This window comes from Crinia signifera, chromosome 4, assembly GCF_055691185.1.
Source record: "Crinia signifera chromosome 4, ASM5569118v1, whole genome shotgun sequence".
NCBI classification, from domain to species: Eukaryota; Metazoa; Chordata; class Amphibia; order Anura; family Myobatrachidae; genus Crinia; species Crinia signifera.
Window position 1 is genome coordinate 205,508,173 of NC_139220.1, and position 19,471 is coordinate 205,527,643.

Sequence of the window (19,471 nt, forward strand, 5' to 3'; positions counted from 1 at the left end):
CATTGTATGCTATTTCTACGGCGCTCAAAACACGTGTGGCGCCTTATAAATAAAATGTAACAATAATAATACACAGAGGTTGGGATGCAGCTATAGGGGGTAATCAGACCTGATCGCCACAATTTCACAGCGGCCAGAGCTGAGTTAAGCCGCTGCCCGATAGAGTGAAATCCTGCTTTGTGAATTAATGTGCTCACTGGGTGAATGGACGTGTATGGCTACAAATCTTTTCGCAGCCAGTGAATATGTCCAAAACCATAACATGCTCTCTATCGACTGATTTTTATACTGGGCACAAGTCAACGAAGGTTTAAAGTAGCCAGAGACCTGTACGTGGCGGTGCAGTGGAAAAGGCATATCCATCCAGGATCTGAAGTTATATACTCCCCTAAAATGATCAGGCAAGCCTAGCACTTCCACGGGCACTCCCAGTGGTTTCCTTGCAGTTTCCTTAGCACTCCGACTAAACGGACGGTTTCCATGCAAAGATGCCTGCTTCCTGTCAATAGAAATAGTAGCAGGATTTCTTGGCAGCATGGCCTCACGCATACGTACTACTCTCCGTATGCATGCACAGTGTACCAATATCCAGCCGCCGTGCTTTTAGATCTGAATTATATGTCTGTTGTGTGAGGCAGAAGGCATACCTCCCAACAATCCCGATTTCAGCGGGACAGTCCCGATTACCGGGTCCTGTCCCGCTGTCCCACCCGGGGCCGGAGGTGTCCCGCTACGGGGGGGGGGGGGGCAGTTCGGAGCCCCCCCCCCAATTTGACAGAATAGACGCAGAATCGCGGCCTAAAACGGGGATGCGGCTCATTTGCATAAGCCACGCGGCTCATTTCCATACACCACTCCCCTCATTTGCATAAGCCGCACCCCCTTTCTGTCCCTATTTCTGCAGCTGGAAAGTTGGGAGGTATGCAAAGGTGATATTGCATTAGGAGAAGGTGCAGTCCCTTGGTATGCCATATGGGGTATTTTGGGGTTGGTAGATACTGTAGCTCTTAGTTTACAGTATATATATATTTAAAGAAGTAAGGAGCCATTATCATGTGCTTCCTTGCTAGTTAATTATAGATTCAGATTGGGGTAACATGGGTGTGGGGTATGTGGTGACCCTGGATTGGTGTGGCTGGATGGTTCTGAGGTAGCACACTATTACATTCTAACACCAACTACATACCCACCAACAGTTCTGCTTCCTTGCCCATTATGAGAACAAATTTGTACTGCGATCAGATCTGAATAAGGGCCTATGTTTTAAATGACATTGTTGTGCCAATCTTTCCATCTTGTCAACTGGGACCCCCAGGATTTTCTGTAAATCCATCCAAATTGATACATCATATTACATCACCACGAGTTCAGAAGACAAATGTAAGCTTAAATGCAGGGCTCTGGATTCAAATCAATTCACAAATCGTGAAGCTCCTACCCTTCTTGGCAATATTTCACACATTTAAGGACTGACCCATAATTTGGCTTCATTTTCTATTCTGATACTCAAGTTATATTATATTTATCTGTAACTGACCTTTGTACTATGTATTTAGTACAGTAAAGTCAACGGAGCAGATGCAGGCCTGCACAAAGCCATATTGTACATGTCAGTAGCAAATAGTATTAAGTAACTACTCTTGATTGGCTGATTGTGAATTTACTTCTGATAGTTCTTTATCAAGACAAATGTTTAAAAAATTGGGCGTTTTTATCTGATGTTTGCCCAAGGTAATCCTAGTAGTGCAGAGCTGCACATATTTTGCCATTTATCTAAGTTTAAATGTGGGTTCTTTTGTGTTTATCATGTGAATGTGTCTTTCGAATAAATTTGTTCAAACTCAGTATCATCCCCTAATTTCTAATGTTGCTATTTTTATTAAATATTTTACCTAATTTTAAATAATTAACGGTACTTGTTTCCTAGCACGGCGCCCATCGCATCGTATACCATTACACTAAAAGAGGTATACAATGGTATGCGACGCGATATTGTACAGTAAAATATCGCATCGTATGCCATACATCGGCATACGATGCGATCGTATACGATTGTTGATTGTACAAGCACCCTGATGGGTACTTATAATGTTAAATGCCCCCCCCCCCCCCCGAAGTCAACGCCACCCCCAGGATCAATGCCAACCCGAAGCGAGGTGAGCGGCGGCGGTACGCATCCTCCGACCTTTTTCATACCCCCCACTATCCACGTTGGCGTGGAGTTGATTTTAGATAGTGTGGCGAGTGCAGCGAGCCACCGAGCCCGAAGCGTGGCAAGGGGACGCGGAATACTAGCCCGAATCGTGTCGAGCGGACGCGCAATACATGTAGAGTAAGCCGTGTCCCCTCGCTGGGCTGGCCACGCTTCGGGCTCATTGGCTCGCTGCGCTCGCCACACTATCTAAAATCAACTCCACGCCGACGTGGATAGTGGGGGTATGAAAAGATCGGAGGACACGTACCGCCATCCCTCGCGGTCTCTCTGCGCTCGCCACGCTTCGGGTTGGCGTTGATAGTGGGGGTGCGTTGCCACTGGGGTGCATTTAACATTAAAAGCACCCACCAGGCTGCTTGTACAATTAAAAATCGGATCGCATCGCATGCAGCTATATTGCATGCAATGCGATTGTATAAGATGTAATACAATCGGACTTCCGGTGGGCGGGGGGGGGGGGGGGCGCCTAGAGCGGCCGCATTTTAAAGAGGCTCCCTTCTTCTGCAGAGAGAATCCTCTGACATCGCATCCCCATCACAGAATTTTTACACAAAACCATCCCCACTGTGTGCACCTTATCAAGAGGAGTGCAGGGGTACTACTCTGGAGCCGAAAACCTAAAATACACCGGAGTCTGGCCTTCAGGGAGGAAGGCTTGCATGACCGCCCGCACCTGGGCGCGAAACCCGGCGCCATTCCAGAAACGCAGCACGGGATCAATGGCCAATAGGCCCTAATAGACTTCCACTGGAGGACCTTTCTACCTGACAGCAGGGACAGAGGGTCCACACAGGGAGCTTCCCTGACGTGCCGCGGAGTGGAGCTGACCGGCTGGACACCCGGAGGGGACGCCGGTGGTGGTACTGGACTCAGCGGACATCCTTGGACAGCAGTGAGGACCCCCCCCCAACACTTAACAGTGCACCGACCCGACGCGGACCAACACGCTAACCTCACCGGCGGCTTCATCACGTGGTTCTCCCGGGTGGAAGAGAGCACGTCACCGGAGGGTGCTGGAGGCCGCGTGCGGTGAACCTGGGGACTCTCACCTCTTCCCTGGCTCTGCTGGACGGAGCGGGACCCAAGTACCGGCTGGGATGGTCGGGTGAGGGAAAGACTGCCTGCTGTAGAGCTGCGAAGTGCCCGATAAGCCCGGTGAGTCACACAACCTCTAGACCCTATCATAGCTGGGGGAATTGGGCCCCTGTAGAGACCTTCCCCGGGGGTGCTGAACTGTGTGGTGACCCACACCGCTTAAGAAGATTTGATCCCTACCGCAGGGGACTGACACTATAGCCCGGGCAGCAGCTAGTACTAGGACCACGGGAACCTGCTCCACCATACTTAGATCGGCTGGAGGACCAGAGGCAGTGGAAGAGACTAGCTGGGGCAGACATCGACCAGGGGCATCATTATCCCAAAAATAAATAACTCTTGCCAGGGGTGGACTGCCTGTGCACCCTGTCAGCTCTCCACCAAACTCCACTATTGGGGGAAAAGTGCTTAATTCCCTGTACTGACTGGATTCTCTGTGGGCAGATTTGGGGAAAGAAGGAACTGGTTACACCCCACCTACTGAACCCCACAGACTAACGTGTACAGGTTGCTTTATTGAGAGCCGCCTGCCATGTACCACATGCCTGCTTCCCAGTGACCAGCCCACCCCCATCACCTGCTGTCGGATCTACAGTGCACATTTGCTTATCGTGAGTTCATACTGTCCTACTAGCGCGGGTGCTGCCTGGTTGAGGTTCCTCCGTTCTCCACAAACTCCTACTGCCTGCCATTTTGATCAACCCCACTCAGCTGTGACCTTCTTGGCCCTGCGGTCTTCTAGAGTTGGCCACACTGCGCCCAAGATCTGATTAGTCTGGACTGGATATCACATAAGTGATCCATAGGGCATTCCTCCAGACATTGTCAGAGAGATGGCCACATATGCAGTTATGGATACTACTGACTTTGCTAACCAGCTCGCCATAGAGTTCTCACATATTCTATTGACTCACATTGACAGAAAAATTAACCAAATAATGCATCTCCTAGATTCTCCTAGAGTCCAGGCTCCCTTAGCTGACCACTCACTTTGTCCGGATACAGCTACTTCGAAACAGAGTGTCTCAGAGATTGAGGATACGCTTGTAACTCGATCTTCTTGTTTAAATGCACCTACTTTGTCCCAGAATGTCCCTGAGATTGATGACTTTGTTGATCTTGATTTGACACTTACTCCTTATGCATGTGCCAATGTTGGGTTAAATTCTGTTGTTTTCCCGGTACTAGACAACAAGGCACTCCCTTTACCTCCAGAAGAGAACATCTGCTACAATTTGCAAATTATCACAGTGATATTACCTTCATGTGCATTGTCACAAAAGTTTACGTTTGGTATTTTTCCATCTGCCGTAGTCCCACTTGGGTTTCGGTCCGGTCCAAATGTTACTAAAATGTCCACACTGCTTCTTTGGCAATCATTCTTACTAATGTATGGCATATCCCCCCCACAGAGTCTGTTATGTCGGTGTTGCGAGGCCTCATAGGTTCAGTGACATAAATGTTATGCTATGAATACGCATACTTGTTATTCTGGTTTTGACCACTATCAGTCATTGACAATGTTTTCTCAGGTATCTAACTGAATCTATATTGTCATTTAATACACACATTCTTTATTTGAAGTACCTTTTGTCACGTCCCGCCGTAGGGGGACGCCGGCGGTCCGGGACTTACCCGTGCGGGCTCTCTGGAGGGGTTCCACCGGGTCAGGTGCGGGGTGCTGGCGCTGGTCCAAGGTGGCCGTGCGGCATGCAAGCAGACAGGCAGGGAGGTGGGCTGGAGCTGGATGCGACTCTCCGGGTGCCGGGTTCCCGCGGCGCCATCTTGGATATGGGCAAGGGACGTCTTTTGCCCTTACCAGTGTTCTCATTGCCCCAGCTGCTGGGAACCGCCCCCAGGGGTATTTAGCAGGAAGGCCTGGGGCAGGAAGTTGCCAGTGCAACGTCTCCACAGTCTAGCACTGTGGCTACCTGTTCTCTGAGCTCCCTACCATCTTCCTAAGTGACACCAGTTCCCAGCCTGTCAATCCTTGCCTGCCGGTTCTGCTGCCACATTTCCTGCCTGTTTACCCTGCTGCTGCACTCCGTGATCCCGGTGGTCCGCCTCGAGTCCAGTTCCACAGGGGACCCTGTCAGCAACGCTTACCATATTGGCGACGCTCCTGAACTATTATGGACGCCTTGGTCGCTGTAATTCCCTAATAAACCTCTCCATGCAAAAGTCCATTATTCGTCCAGCACGTCTCTTATACCAAAACCCGGACGCCTCTGAAGTTCCTCGGTCAGTTCTGGGTCCACAAATTACCCCGACCGTGACAGTTTGCACTGGCCAAATGGATTCAGGAACCGGCCAGGGCACAAGCCTGGAACTTTTGCATGGTATTGCCTCCCGTTTGGAAGGATTAGAGGGGTCCCAGCAGCAGTTGGCCCAGTGTCTACAGGAGATCTCAGGCCGGCAGGACGCCATGCAGGCTTCGTTAGTAAATATATCAGCAGTCCATAGGACCGAGCCTCCAAGCCCTCCACCTGTTCCTGTTCCTGTGGTGGTCTCTCCTTCCTCGCTCCGTCTTCCTACTCCCAACAAATATGACTGGACTCCGAAGTTGTGCCGCGGGTTCTTGAATCAATGCGACATACACTTTACGCTACAGCCTGCCAACTTTCCGACACAGAAAGCCAAGGTAGCTTATATAGTGTCCCTGCTCACTGGACCCGCGCTGGAGTGGGTTTCTCCGCTATGGGAACGAGGGTATTCCCTTTTGGACAATTATTCTGAGTTCCTTAGCGCATTCAAAAGGATCTTTAACGAGCCAGGTCGTTTCTCCTCTGCCTCCATGGAGATCATGTGTCTACGGCAAGGCAATAGACCCCTTGGTCAATATATCATCCAGTTCCAGACCTACGCGTCCGAACTATGATGGAACGAAGAAGCATTAGTCTCAGCCTTTTGGAATGGACTTTCTGAATGTCTAAAAGATGATTTACCAACTCGAGATGTACCCTCCAAATTGGACGAGGTAATCGCCTTATGTAACAAGGTGGACTTGCGTATCCGTGAGAGGCAATCGGAGAGAAATAGGGGAGAGCGCCTCCGCTTTCGACCACCCCCGTCCAGTCCAGCTCCTGCTCCGAGTATGCCACCAGAAGAACCTATGCAAATTAATCGGGCCCAACTTACTCCGGAGGAACATCAGAGACACCGGCGTGAGAATTTATGTCTGTATTGTGGTACTGCCGGGCATGTGGTGGCAAATTGTTCCCAGCGGTCGGGAAACTTCCGCTCCTAACTGAGCCTGGAGACATCAGGTTAGGAGTGTTCCCGGTCTCCAAAATTAGTTAAACCAACCCTGCCCGAAACCTTGGAATCACCCCTTGGTCCTAAGACTGTGCTTTCTCTTGTAGATTCGGGAGCAGCGGAGAACTTTATCACTGCCAGTTTGGTTAGTCAACTACAGATACCCATCCAAGACCTGTCCCGAAGTATTTCCTTGTCAGCCGTGGATGGAAGTCGCATTTCCTGTGGGCTGGTGACGCAGCAGACTTTACCAATTTCTGTTTATATCGGAGCTCTTCATAGGGAGCAAGTTCAGTTCTTAGCTATTCCAATTTTAGGTTTTCCATGGTTAAGCCTGCATAAACCCCATATTGATTGGCAGAGAATGGAAATATTGTCGTGGGGAAAGTATTGGTCCTCTGCATGTCTACCAGAAGCTACGCCTCTTAATAAAATTTCAGTTATTTCGTCCCAGCAAATTCCGTCTCCTTATGCTTCTTACTCCAACGTATTCAGTAAACAAGCGGCAGAAGTCTTACCTCCTCATAGGAGCTGGGATTGCCCCATCGATCTGTTGCCAGGAAAAGATCCTCCCAGAGGTCGCACCTATCCACTCTCGCTTCCAGAAACTAAAGCAATGTCCGACTATATTCAAGAAAATTTAGCCAGAGGGCCATCAACCTCACCAGCAGGGGCAGGGTTCTTCTTTGTACAAAAGAAAGATGGAGGCTTGAGACCCTGCATAGATTACCATGGTCTGAATGCGATTACAGTAAAAAAACGCTATCCACTTCCCATCATTACAGAGCTCTTTGATTGAGTCAAGGGAGCAACTGTCTTTACTAAATTAGATCTTCGTGGCGCTTATAACCTGATTCGTATTTGGGCCGGAGATGAATGAAAGACCGCGTTCAATACAAGAGATGGGCACTTCGAATATCTGGTCATGCCATTCGGACTCAGTAACGCGCCTGCTGTGTTCCAGAATTTCGTCAACTAAATCTTCAGAGATCTGCTTTACAAGTCCGTTGTGGTTTATTTAGATGACATCCTCATCTTTTCCTCAGAGCTAAAGAGCCACCGGCGACATGTTTGTGAAGTCCTCCAGAGGTTACGGGAGAATCACCTTTATCGTAAATTGGAGAAGTGCATCTTCGAACAACCGTCTATGCCCTTCCTTGGGTACATAATTTCTGGACGTGGTTTGAAAATGGACCCTGAGAAAGTGCAAGCGATTCTTAATTGGTCCAGACCCACAACTCTGAAGGCTGTACAACGGTTCCCGGGCTTCTCCAATTATTATCGAGAATTCATCAAAGGATTCTCCTCCCTAGTAGCGCCCCTCACCGCACTCACCAGGAAAGGCGCAAATCCGACCCAATGGACCCCCAAAGCTGAATCTGCCTTTAGTCTACTGAAGCAAGCATTTATCTCAGCCCCAATTCTAAGACAACCAGACACCAGTAAACCCTTCTACTTGGAAGTTGATGCTTCCTCAGAAGCAGTAGGCGCCGTACTCTCCCAAAGAAGTGAGGACAGCAAGCTCCACCCTTGTGGGTTCTTTTCAAATAAATTTTCTCCAGCTGAGAAAAATTATGCTATTGGAGAACAGGAACTCCTCGCCGTGAAGTTAGCTTTGGAAGAGTGGCGGTACTTGTTAGAGGGGGCTAATCATCCGGTTACCATCTACACCGACCATCGGAACTTGCTCTTCCTCAAGAACATACAGAGCCTCAATCCCCGCTTAGTACAATGTGCCATGTTCTTCACTCGTTTTAATTTCACTCTGACCTTCCGGCCAGGATCCCAGAATCAGAAAGCAGATGCCTTGTCCCGCTCTCTATCTTCTGATGAAGTAACACAAAAGGCCCACCCAGTCCTGGAACCTAAAGTGTTTGCCGTAACACATGTGAATCTTCCACCAGGCAAAACTTATGTCGCTACCCACCTTCGGAAAAGACTCATCGCTTGTGCTCATGGGTCCCGACTTAACGGTCATGCAGGAATACACAAGACTGTAGACTTCCTACGAAGGTCCTACTAGTGGCCCACACTCAAATCAGACGTGTCGGCTTATATATCTTCCTGTACCAAGTGTGCCCAACATAAAGTATCTCGACAACCTCCAGCTGGGGCCTTACTGCCCTTACCCATTCCCCAACGTCCTTGGACGCATTTATCAATGGACTTCATCACTGACTTGCCGGCCTCTCAAGGTTATACCACGATGTGGGTCGTCATAGACCGCTTCTCGAAGATGGTCCATTTCGTTCCTTTAAAGAAATTAACTTCCGCATCAGAATTGGCCCAGCTTTTTGTTTCCTAAATCTTCAGGTTGCACGGACTCCCTTCTGAAATCGTTTCTGACCGTGGAGTGCAGTTCGTCGCAAGGTTTTGGAAGGCTCTCTGTTCTATCCTCCGGATAAAACTACGGTATTTGACGGCCTACCATCCACAGTCAAATGGCTCCACTGAAAGTGTAAATCAAGACCTAGAAACCTTTCTTTGCATCCATATATCCTCATCTCAGGATGATTGGGTAGAACATTTGCCTTGGGCCGAGTTTGCTCACAACAATACGTACCATTCTTCTACTGGGTTGTAACCTTTCCTTATTGTCTACGGAAGCCATCCTAAAGTGCCTGAATTTGCACAGCTCCCTTCTCTAGATCTTCCTGCAGTTACGAAGTCACTGAGACATTTCTCAAAAATATGGAACAAGGTTCTGCTGAATCTATGGAAAGCGTCTTCACGTTACAAGAGGTGGGCTGACAAGAAGCGGAGAATAGTTCCCAGTTTTTCCATAGGAGATCAAGTATGGTTGTCCACAAAAAATTTGCGGCTGCGAGTCCGATCCATGAAATTCGCTCCCCGTTTTATTGGACCATTTCCTGTTATTGAGGTCATCAATCCTGTAGCCTATCGGCTCAAGTTACCTCCCTATCTCAAAGTTCCATCTTCTTTCCACATTTCACTGTTAAAACCTTTGATCTTGAACCGATTCCGAAGAATCCTGCCTCGCCCTCCAAGGATCCATACTGAAAGAGGAGAGGAGTTTGAAGTTAAGAAAATACTGGACTCTCGTTTCCGTTATGGTCGCTTACAATATCTCCTGGACTGGAAAGGGTACGGCCCGGAAGAAAGGTCCTGGGAATATGCTTCAGACGTTCACGTTCCAGCATTGATTCGTAAATATCATAATGAGCATCCTGGAAAACCCAAAGTGTGTCCTGAGGCCACCCTAAAAAGGGGGGGTACTGTCACGTCCCACCGTAGGGGGACGCCGGCGGTCCGGGACTTACCCGTGCGGGCTCTCTGGAGGGGTCCCACCGGGACAGGTGCGGGGTGCTGGCGCTGGTCCAAGGTGGCCGTGCAGCATGTGAGCAGACAGGCAGGGAGGTGGGCTGGAGCTGGATGCGACTCTCCGGGTGCCGGGTTCCCGCGGCGCCATCTTGGATATGGGCAAGGGACGTCTTTTGCCCTTACCAGTGTTCTCATTGCTCCAGCTGCTGGGAACCGCCCCCAGGGGTATTTAGCAGGAAGGCCTTGGGCAGGAAGTTGCCAGTGCAACGTCTCCACAGTCTAGCACTGTGGCTACCTGTTCTCTGAGCTCCCTACCATCTTCCTAAGTGACGCCAGTTCCCAGCCTGTCAATCCTTGCTTGCCGGTTCTGCTGCCACATTTCCTGCCTGTTTACCCTGCTGCTGCACTCCGTGATCCCGGTGGTCCGCCTCGAGTCCAGTTTCACAGGGGACCCTGTCAGCAACGCTTACCATAGTGGCGACGCTCCTGAACTATTGTGGATGCCTTGGTCGCTGTAATTCCCTAATAAATCTCTCCATGCAAAAGTCCATTATTCGTCCAGCATGTCTCTTATACCAAAATCCGGACGCCTCTAAAGTTCCTCGGTCAGGTCCTGGTCCACAAATTACCCCGACCGTGACACCTTTGATAGAATATTACCAAATTATTTTTACGTCTGTCCTTTTTGCCTTCTCCCTTCCTGGCCCCTAATCTATAGTTTAGGTTAATTATTTGTATTTAATATTTGGTTTAGTTTCCCCCTCCCCTTTTTATTTATCTATATATAACTAAACTATTTAATTTATTTTAGACATATCATATGGTCATGATGTAAGGCCCAATATCCATTGCCCCTATACTGCTATAATATCTATTAATATAATTCTCAGTATGGTCTTATGGTGTTACTTAATATTTTTACAATTTCTTCTATGAGATAGCTTACCTGGTTATGACCACATGTGATTGTTGTTATACATATATGTCAGTGATTGTCCATTATTATTCATTATTGATGTTCATCTAAAAATCGTAGACTCTATGGACTATCTGCGGACATGCTATGAGGCCCTTAAATCAGGACTCCCATGTCGCTATGATTCTTTTCTATAAAAATGTTCTATTTCTTCCCCCCCCCCCCTATACATCACACACACACCTACTAATCCTAAATATTTACGTAAAATAGCTAGATTATTTTGATATTATTTGGATTTTAGCTCCCAGTTGGGATTACTATAATTAATATTTTCCTTAATTGCCCCATTGCAGTAGGTTAGAAATAATTTGCAATAGTTTTGTTTTTCTACCTTCATTTCGATATGCTCAATTTACCTAAAGCTGTTTTTACAAAAATTTAGACTTAAGTAACTTAAAACCAGGGCCGGCGCTACCCACTCAGCAGCTCCTGCAAAGCAGGGAGGCGCCATGCTGAAAAGGCGCTGTCTCCCTCCCTGCTCTGCTAAAGCTGCCTCAGCCCTCACTGTCACTGCCTGCATGCTAAGACAGCAAAGAACAGTGAGTATTTTATTATACATGTTTATAAAATTTTTTAATAATTGTATAATTTTTTAATATTAATTTAGACACTTTTTAAATAATACCTACATATTACGGACACAGCACTGAGATGCGAGTGGTTTGCTACATTTGCGCAGTATGGGCTGCACCCTAGCTGTGCAGCCTACAGTAGCTGTGAAGCCAGACGCAGGCCGGCCATGTTTTGGGTTGTGTGCGATGTCACCCAGTTGTCAAAGCCCTCCACCTTACATGCCTGCATTGTCTCGACCACTCGCATGAAATGCTGAAGCAATGCCCTCACAACAGGCCATCGACTGCGGGGAGGGTGGGTGTTGATGGAGGCTTGCATGAAATGCTGAAGTGATGCCCCCGCAACAGGCTATAGGCAGCGGGGATGGTGGACGGTGCATACGCTCCACAAACGAGCTGCAGCTTGTTGCAATGGCAATGTGAAAGGGCGCAAAATTTATGGTTTGCAGGAGGGCGCCGGACACCCTAGCACCGGCCCTGCTTAAAACTTTACAATATTACAGACACAACATGGGCCGTTGAGAAAACGGTCCCTGTTTAATTGTATCGGTTAGGAAAAATAAGGAAAATATGGCGAGGAAGTTCTGCGTCATTGTAATGATATTTACTAAAACATTTTACTTCCTGTCTAATTTCTCTGGAAATGAATACCTTAAATTTAGCATAAGCCATATAGTTGTTGAATCATACCACATATCTGATGTTACAATTGCATTGTTTGAATATAGGTATGTACTATTATTGTCTGTTCATATTTTGCTATGAATGCTATGTATGGCTCATTTTGATGCAAAGGCTTCAATAAAAAAGTATTAAAAAAAAAAAAGATGTAATACAATCAAAATCAGGGGCGCCGTGCTAGGAAACAAGTACCTAATTAACTACATATTTTAGAATAGTTTTTCTTCTTCTTTGATTTGCTAATATTATCGTTAACCAATTAGCCAAGTTAATCTCTCTGAAGTTGAAATAATGATCATGATAACATTTATAATACAATTAAAACATCTACCAGTCTGTGAAAGCAGTAACCCTTGCCCTAAGCTTATTATCTGGCACATTATCCTACCTAAACTCAGCACCTGCTCCGGACAAGGGGGTGTGGGCTATATGAAAAGGCTGTGGGGGAAACTAATACCCCGTTCTCACTGCAGGCAAATTCCCGGGTCTAGCATGTCAACCCGGAAATTTGCCTTTTAACACTTTTCTTTTTTTTGCAGTGTGAACGGTCGCATACCCGGATCTCATCCACGGGTAAAACCCTTCTTTTTACCCTTGTTTTAGATCCGGGTATTCAGACACAGGTTGACCCTTTCTCACTGCATAAAACCCCGTGTTAACAGGCAAATTACCGGGTAGAACTTCTTCACCCGGAAATTTGCCTTGCAGTGAGAATGGGGGTCCGTCCCTGCAGTCCCTGGCATAAAAAAAACATGTATTTCTCACTCGCAGTGAGAACACAGTATAAGATGGGAGTTATATTTCACATTGCTGTGGGCAACCAATCAGATCCTGTCTATTATCTTCTAGATGGTGTAAATACATAAGAATCAGACTCTGGGCAGTATTCAATGAGAATTTTGACGATGTGCAGTGAATCCTGTTTAGGATTCGCTGCACATTCGCCACTGCCCGCCGCGTTCCGGAGCCTCGCCGGCTCCAGTATTCAACGAGTCAGGGGCTCACTGCCCCTGACCGGCGAATTTTAACTCCTGCGGCGATGCCGCAGGGAGCCTGAGGACGGCGGCAGGCAGGGAGATGGAAGTCTCCCTGCCTGCCCCAGAACGTTTGTGGGGGGGAGGTGGGCTCCCCGGGAGCCAGGCAGCACAGGCTACCCCCCGGGATAGCTAACAGGGGACCGGGTATTCACTACACCCGATCGTGCATATGTAATGATCGGGTGCAGTGAATATATAAATATCTAATGAGCGGCTCGGCTCCCGGCCCCCTGCTGGTTGCTCTGTGTAAAAAAATATATATATATTTTTTGTAATTAAATATATATTCATGTGCTTACAGCACATGAATAAAAATAGCACGCCCCTCCTCAGAATAAAATTCCTGATTTTTTTACACCAAATGTAAAAAAAAAAACACTTTATTTTAAAAGTTCACATTCCACTTCACCATAAAAAGATATCGATTGCTACTCGGTGAATCATGGCGATAAAAACCTTGAAATGTATTAGCCATCTGGTCATTGAATAGGGTGATTCACCGTTTTAGTCAAAAAAAATCGCCTTACAGCCCGAAAATAGCACAAAATCGCCATAAAACATGGCAAATCAGCCTCATTGAATACTGCCCTCTGACTGGTTGCCCATAGCAACATCCCATGTGAAAAAGAACTTCCCATCTTAGTAAATTTCCCCCTGTGGCTTTGCGGCAGGGTCGCCAACTTCTCAGCTGCAGCTAGCTACAGCAAATTGGTTGGGGAGGCGGCGGCGGCTGTGACTTAAAATGGGCAGGACCGTGGGCGGAGCTATCCAGCTATCTTCTCCAAGTTGCTGCAGGTTCATTTATTTATTTATTTATTAACAGTTTCTTATATAGCGCAGCATATTCATAAAAATTATTGTTCCTCTACTCCTGCCCCTTCCCCACAACTTCATTATTGTTCCTCTCAGCCCTCTCCACTGCTTCATAACATTTTTTATGAAGCAGTGGGGAGGGAGGCGAGGGACCATTTTAATGATGAAGAGGGGGCAGGGGGAGAGGAACAATTTTTATGAAGCTGAGATGCTGCTGCAGCAGCGTGGAGGCCTGGAGGGGGGTGGAGACGGAGCCTGAGGAACCCTTTTAAAAAATCCGGCAGGGACCTTACACACCACCAATCTCACTGCAACTCTGACCTCCGCTCCTGCGAGCACGCTCTCCACACTGCACTGCATAGTGCGTAGCTGAGGACAGCGCTACCACATCCCACAGAGCCCCGCAGCGGCTGGCATTTAATAGGACAGCCGTGGCGTCAAGATTAAGATGCCCATAAACCATCGATGATTAGAAATCATCGATGGTTTACAGCCGATGTCAAATAGTTTTACCATCGATGTCCCACCATCGTTGTCAAGCTTAAACAGTTTTGTTTTGCTTTTTTCCTCAAGTGGCCGGAACACGGAGCATCGCTCCACCCCCGTCACCCATGAAGCCCGGCCCCGTATATAGATTGGCCCACAGGTCAATCAGTCAAAGAAAATGGATGACCATCGACGTGTAAAAACATCAATGGTTATCCATTACATAGTAATACACTATCATACCTCCCAACATGACCCTCTCCAGGAGGGACACAATGCTCTGCTCCTGGACTTCACTGGTAATGTAGGATTGCCATCACCTGTCTTGAAACACCCTTCTTATCCATTAACCTGCTCAAAACAGGTGATGACAATCTTAACATTCAGCCTTCTTTGCCAAGTAAGGAAACACAAACTTTAGTTTATTTTTGTGATCTGTGTAGCTGTAGCAATCTGTGTTGGTCTTCTAGAAAATGGTTCCTGCACCACCGGGTTAGACAGTGCAAGAGACACGTCTTTGCTTTATTTTGAATACCCCACTGTAATCTCTACTAACGAGAACTTGAGCCTGAGCCCACTCTATCGCGGCACAGTGTTACCGTTGCCTGTCAGCAGCGCAGCACGGGGAGGAAGTGAGGTCATTCCTCCAGAGTCCTAATCGGCCGCCTGTTAACCCTATCGCTGCCGCACGGTAGCATGCTAAATCAGCGTTGCAACCAGTACTGTGAGTTTCGATGTGGTTTGTGTTTAGTTACCCATTGATGGGCTATATTCCTCGGAATATCTCAGAACGCTGTTCTGCAGTAACGGCCAGAGTAGCTGCTGGGGGTTTATGTGCTAGAAGAACAGGCTGTCACGCAGGCTACACCATACCGACACGGTTACTGACTGTTATCATTAGTCTGCTTATCATGCCTTCGTTAAATGGGTATTACATGGCTGATTCCATTCCCAGTTGTCCTATTTCCTAAATAAAATACCCCTAATAAAGTATGCTATTTATTGGTTATCAGGACAGTTTCTGACTTTATATTACAGAGATAGTAAATAAAATTACATATAAACCATGGGCTATTACAAGAGCTGGAGTTGTATCAAATTTTTCCCTATACGTTACTGAATGTGTATTTGTAGCAGATAATGGTGGACAATAAAAGTAACTTAGAAATGTGCAATCCCACAGAGAAGATAGGTACTTGTATATAGATAGGGGTTGGTTACTCCGCACCGATTCCAAAGCTGCGTAGTGTTAATTCTAGAACCCTGCACTTTGTAAAATCCTTGCAGTTCCTCCTTCCGGCCTTGAGTGTCGCTCTCTGCTGTGGTTTTTTTCAGGCTCAGTATTGAGATACAAACCTATGTGAGAAGTACCACAGCAGAGAGGAACACCCCAAGCAGGAACAAGTAGCTGCAAGGATTTTACAAAGTGCAGGATGCTAGAATGAACAGTAGCTGCGGAGTTAGCTGCTGCACCTATCGAGTGACCAACCCGACAATAATTGTAGAGATAATAGGGTATTGGTGGTGCTACGCTCTACTATTGTATGTATTTGTGTTCACATATGATATAACTAGGTGTTTGAACAAACGACTTGATTTCAGTGGTATAAGAAAAAACTACTAAGTTAAGATTGATGCACATACAAAATAAGCAATCTTGATCCAGAGTCTATGAAAAAAAAAATGCAGCATGGCCCCCATGCCATTCCTCCCTCCCTGCCAGCTGAGGCCGGCACCCAGCCGAATCGATATCGACAGCCGCCAGGTTGGCCCGTTTGTACACACCTTTAATTAAATATTTTTTATTTGGTTATTGTTCTTTGTTTCCAGAAATCTGTTCAGGTTTGTATATCCTTTGTACATACTCTATGTAAGTAATGTATTCTATTCCTCATATAATATTTTTCAGAATGGAGAAGGTAGTTGTGAGTTATGGAGACTCCCTCTTGCGCTCTTCAGATGTTGCACTACTTGATGCCCCTCAATGGCTGAATGATAACATTATTGGTTTTACTTTTGAATTTCTGGCTTCCTCATTATCTCCATCAACAACTGAAAAGATAGCTTTCCTCAGTCCTGAGGTGAGTCAGTTTATCAAATGCTGTGGAAATGAGGCCTCGGAGTTCCTGCAGCCACTGGACCTACACAAGAAAGACTTGGTGTTTTTACCAGTCAATGATCATGTTGGATCTGAAGCAGGTGGTACACATTGGAGCCTCCTTGCCTACCTCCGTAGCGTTCATGGATTCCTTCATTACGACTCTGCGCCAGGGACAAATGCCCCACATGCCCAAATAATGGCCAGAAACCTAAGTAGTCTGCTTGGCGGTAATCCACGTTACCAGGAGGAGGAGTCACCACTTCAGCACAATAGCTACGATTGCGGCATGTATGTGATTTGCGTTGCAGAAGAACTGTGCAAGCAGTATTGTCGTGGGTCCAGTCTTAATCTACAAAACATCACACCACAGTATGTTACCCAGAAGCGGTCCGATTGGAAAGAGATTATCAGGGGTCTGAGTTGTCACTCCAAAGCAAGTTCTAGTTTGTAATTACCATAAACTGGTGTCTTAGACAAGAAGACATGCTATTGTCACTATCTCTCTGCCTCATGTTTCCATATTGTACAGTCACAATAAAAACTTTCTTTTACAGATTAAGTCAAGTTTTCATTTATTTACTCTGCTACTCCGATTTTTCTACCATTCTAGGAATTATTTTTTTGGTACTTATGTATTATCTGGGCTCCCATGTTAAATGCACCCCATTTTTTCATACCCCTACTATCCAACTACGCATGGAGTTGATTTTATATAGTTTGGCGAGCGCAGCGAGCCACCGTGCCCGAAGCGTGGCGAGCCCCGCGAGGGGACGCAGTCTCATAAGAAAAACGGGAGCCCAGATATTACATAAGTACCATTTTTTTTTTATATCTTATTTTTATTGAAGTCATGCCTCATATAAAAATCCATCTACAAATGTCAAATGTAGACATACATTGTGTACATATTCACAGCTAAATATAAAAACAAGATTATTGTAGATTTTGGTTATCCGTGTCTGTCCTTTACAGTAGTATCGCAATTACATTATTGTTGATAACCGCAGGTAAATACTTCCCATTACAGTTCTGGGTACTTGTGTAATAGCACTGCGCCCGTTATGTAGTTTGCGTAGCGTCCCCGTCAGAATCAGCGTAGTGTTCGCGCGGCCAGCGTAGTTATTGTAGTCAGTCTGAAGTAGCATAGTGTTCCCGTGGCCGCTTAGCGTAGTCAGCGTCCCTGTCAGATGTAGCGTAGTGTTCACGCGGTCAGATTCAGCATAGTGTTTCCGTGGCAAGCGTATAGTCAGCGTCCCTGTCAGATTCCGGGTAGTGTTCCCGAGGCCAGCGTAGTCCGTCAGTGTTTCGCAGTTACCGTAGTCAGTTCCCGAGACCTGTTCATACCCCCACTATGCACGTCGGCATGGAGTTGATTTTATAAAGTGCGACGAGCCCGAAGCATGGCGAGTGGACGCCGATTACTTTACATGTATTCCACGTCCCCTCGCTGCGCTCGCCATGCTTCAGGCTCGGTGGCTCGCTGCGCTCTCCAAACTTTATAAAATAAACTCCACGCCGACGTTGATAGTGGGGATATGAACAGGTCGGGGGGTAGTGTAACGCGTCCCCTCACAGGGCTCGCCACGCTTCGGGCTGGCATGGATAGTGGGGGTTTGAAAAAGAGACATTTGCCAGTATGTAACATGGAGCACTGGCAAATGCCTCCTTTATTGTGCATGAGACGCACTTGCGCCCGCATCCCCCCCCCTTTGTGCAGGAGACATGTGCTATCGAACCCTCTAACCCCGCCTCCCTGAAGCAGACATGAGCAGGGTTGCCGTACCCTGCCACAATAACTACTGAGACGCTCATGCGTCTCAGACAGATGGAGCGCCTCTCCGCCGGCATCCGCCAGCGCAGGGGATCTGGCGGTTACAGGCGCTGTGTGAGGCGCTCACTAGGCTTGCCAGGGACAGAGGCGGGCTGCCGCGGAGTCACTATGCTAACTACGCTAGGCAGCTGTTGGGCTGCTGCGGAGTCACTACGCTAGGCAGCCGTTGGAATACATTGACAGCGTAACCTAGCCTATGCTGAAAACGTAGCATAGCCGAGCGCCGTGCTATTACACAAGTACCCAGTTCTGTTTTCCATTCCAAAGCAAATAGGACAGTTCAAAATTATAGTAAATTCACAAGTGAATGTCTGCGCTCATCTCCCTACATCGCAGGCACCTGAAAAATAATCCATCTTAATTGAATGGGTGGATCATCTCCTATCATTCTGGTCATATACCACAAAGTGTTGTTTAAGTACTCATGTATTTGCATTTGAATGGGGGTTGATAGTATTGCTATATTTCTGCCACATATCAAAGAACTTTTCCAATTTTGTATTTTTTTACCAGCATTACTCTCACTCCATTTTAAAAGATAAAAACATTTTGTTGAAAAAAAAAAAAAAAAAAATTTGTGATGGAGGCTCAAGTTGTGTCCAAACTTGCAAAATGGACTTTCGTGATGTTTGCTAGAAGCAATCTTTTACTACCCCCTGGTCATGGCCTGATTGTCAGGGAAAATCCCAAAGAGTGCCTATTCCGGTGACAGATGAAAATAATTTACCAAAAAGTCAGTGATGTATTTCCGAATTTTTACCCCCAAAGCCTCCAGTTACAGAACATGACCATAAACAGTGGTAAAACGTCTGCTTGAGTTTCACCACATTTACAACAGTAGTGTGAAGTTGAAAGGCAAATTACATTTCTTTTGTGGGGAGAAAGGTATGTTTTGTGGAGCATATTCAAAAACATTTCTTTATATCCTGTAGAAGAGAGTTGTGCATTCTTTAGTATGCCTTTAAAAGTTTGTCTAACTCTATATCTGGGAAATGCACTTCCATGTAGCTAAACCTTTTGATGTTTTTGAGAAGTCTATGTTCACCTGAAAATTTTTATAAGCAATTAAATTGTTTTCTGTACCAAAGGCTCCCTTTAGAGCAGTGGTTCCCAATGCTGGTCCT

General features: G+C 46.7%; 1 protein-coding gene across 1 annotated transcript; it reads left to right on the plus strand.

The window, feature by feature from the left end:
* Positions 1 to 14,981: 14,981 nt before the first annotated feature.
* Positions 14,982 to 17,075, plus strand: SENP8 (SUMO peptidase family member, NEDD8 specific). The gene is made up of 2 exons (XM_083179740.1): positions 14,982 to 15,139; positions 16,325 to 17,075. The coding sequence occupies exon 2, from the start codon at positions 16,326 to 16,328 to the stop codon at positions 16,965 to 16,967; it is 642 nt and encodes a 213-aa protein (XP_083035866.1). The 5' UTR covers positions 14,982 to 15,139; position 16,325; the 3' UTR covers positions 16,968 to 17,075.
* Positions 17,076 to 19,471: the final 2,396 nt, after the last annotated feature.

Coding starts and splice junctions, on each gene's coding strand:
- SENP8 (XM_083179740.1), top strand. CDS start 16,326: ATGGAGAAGGTAGTTGTGAGTTATGGAGACTCCCTCTTGCGCTCTTCA.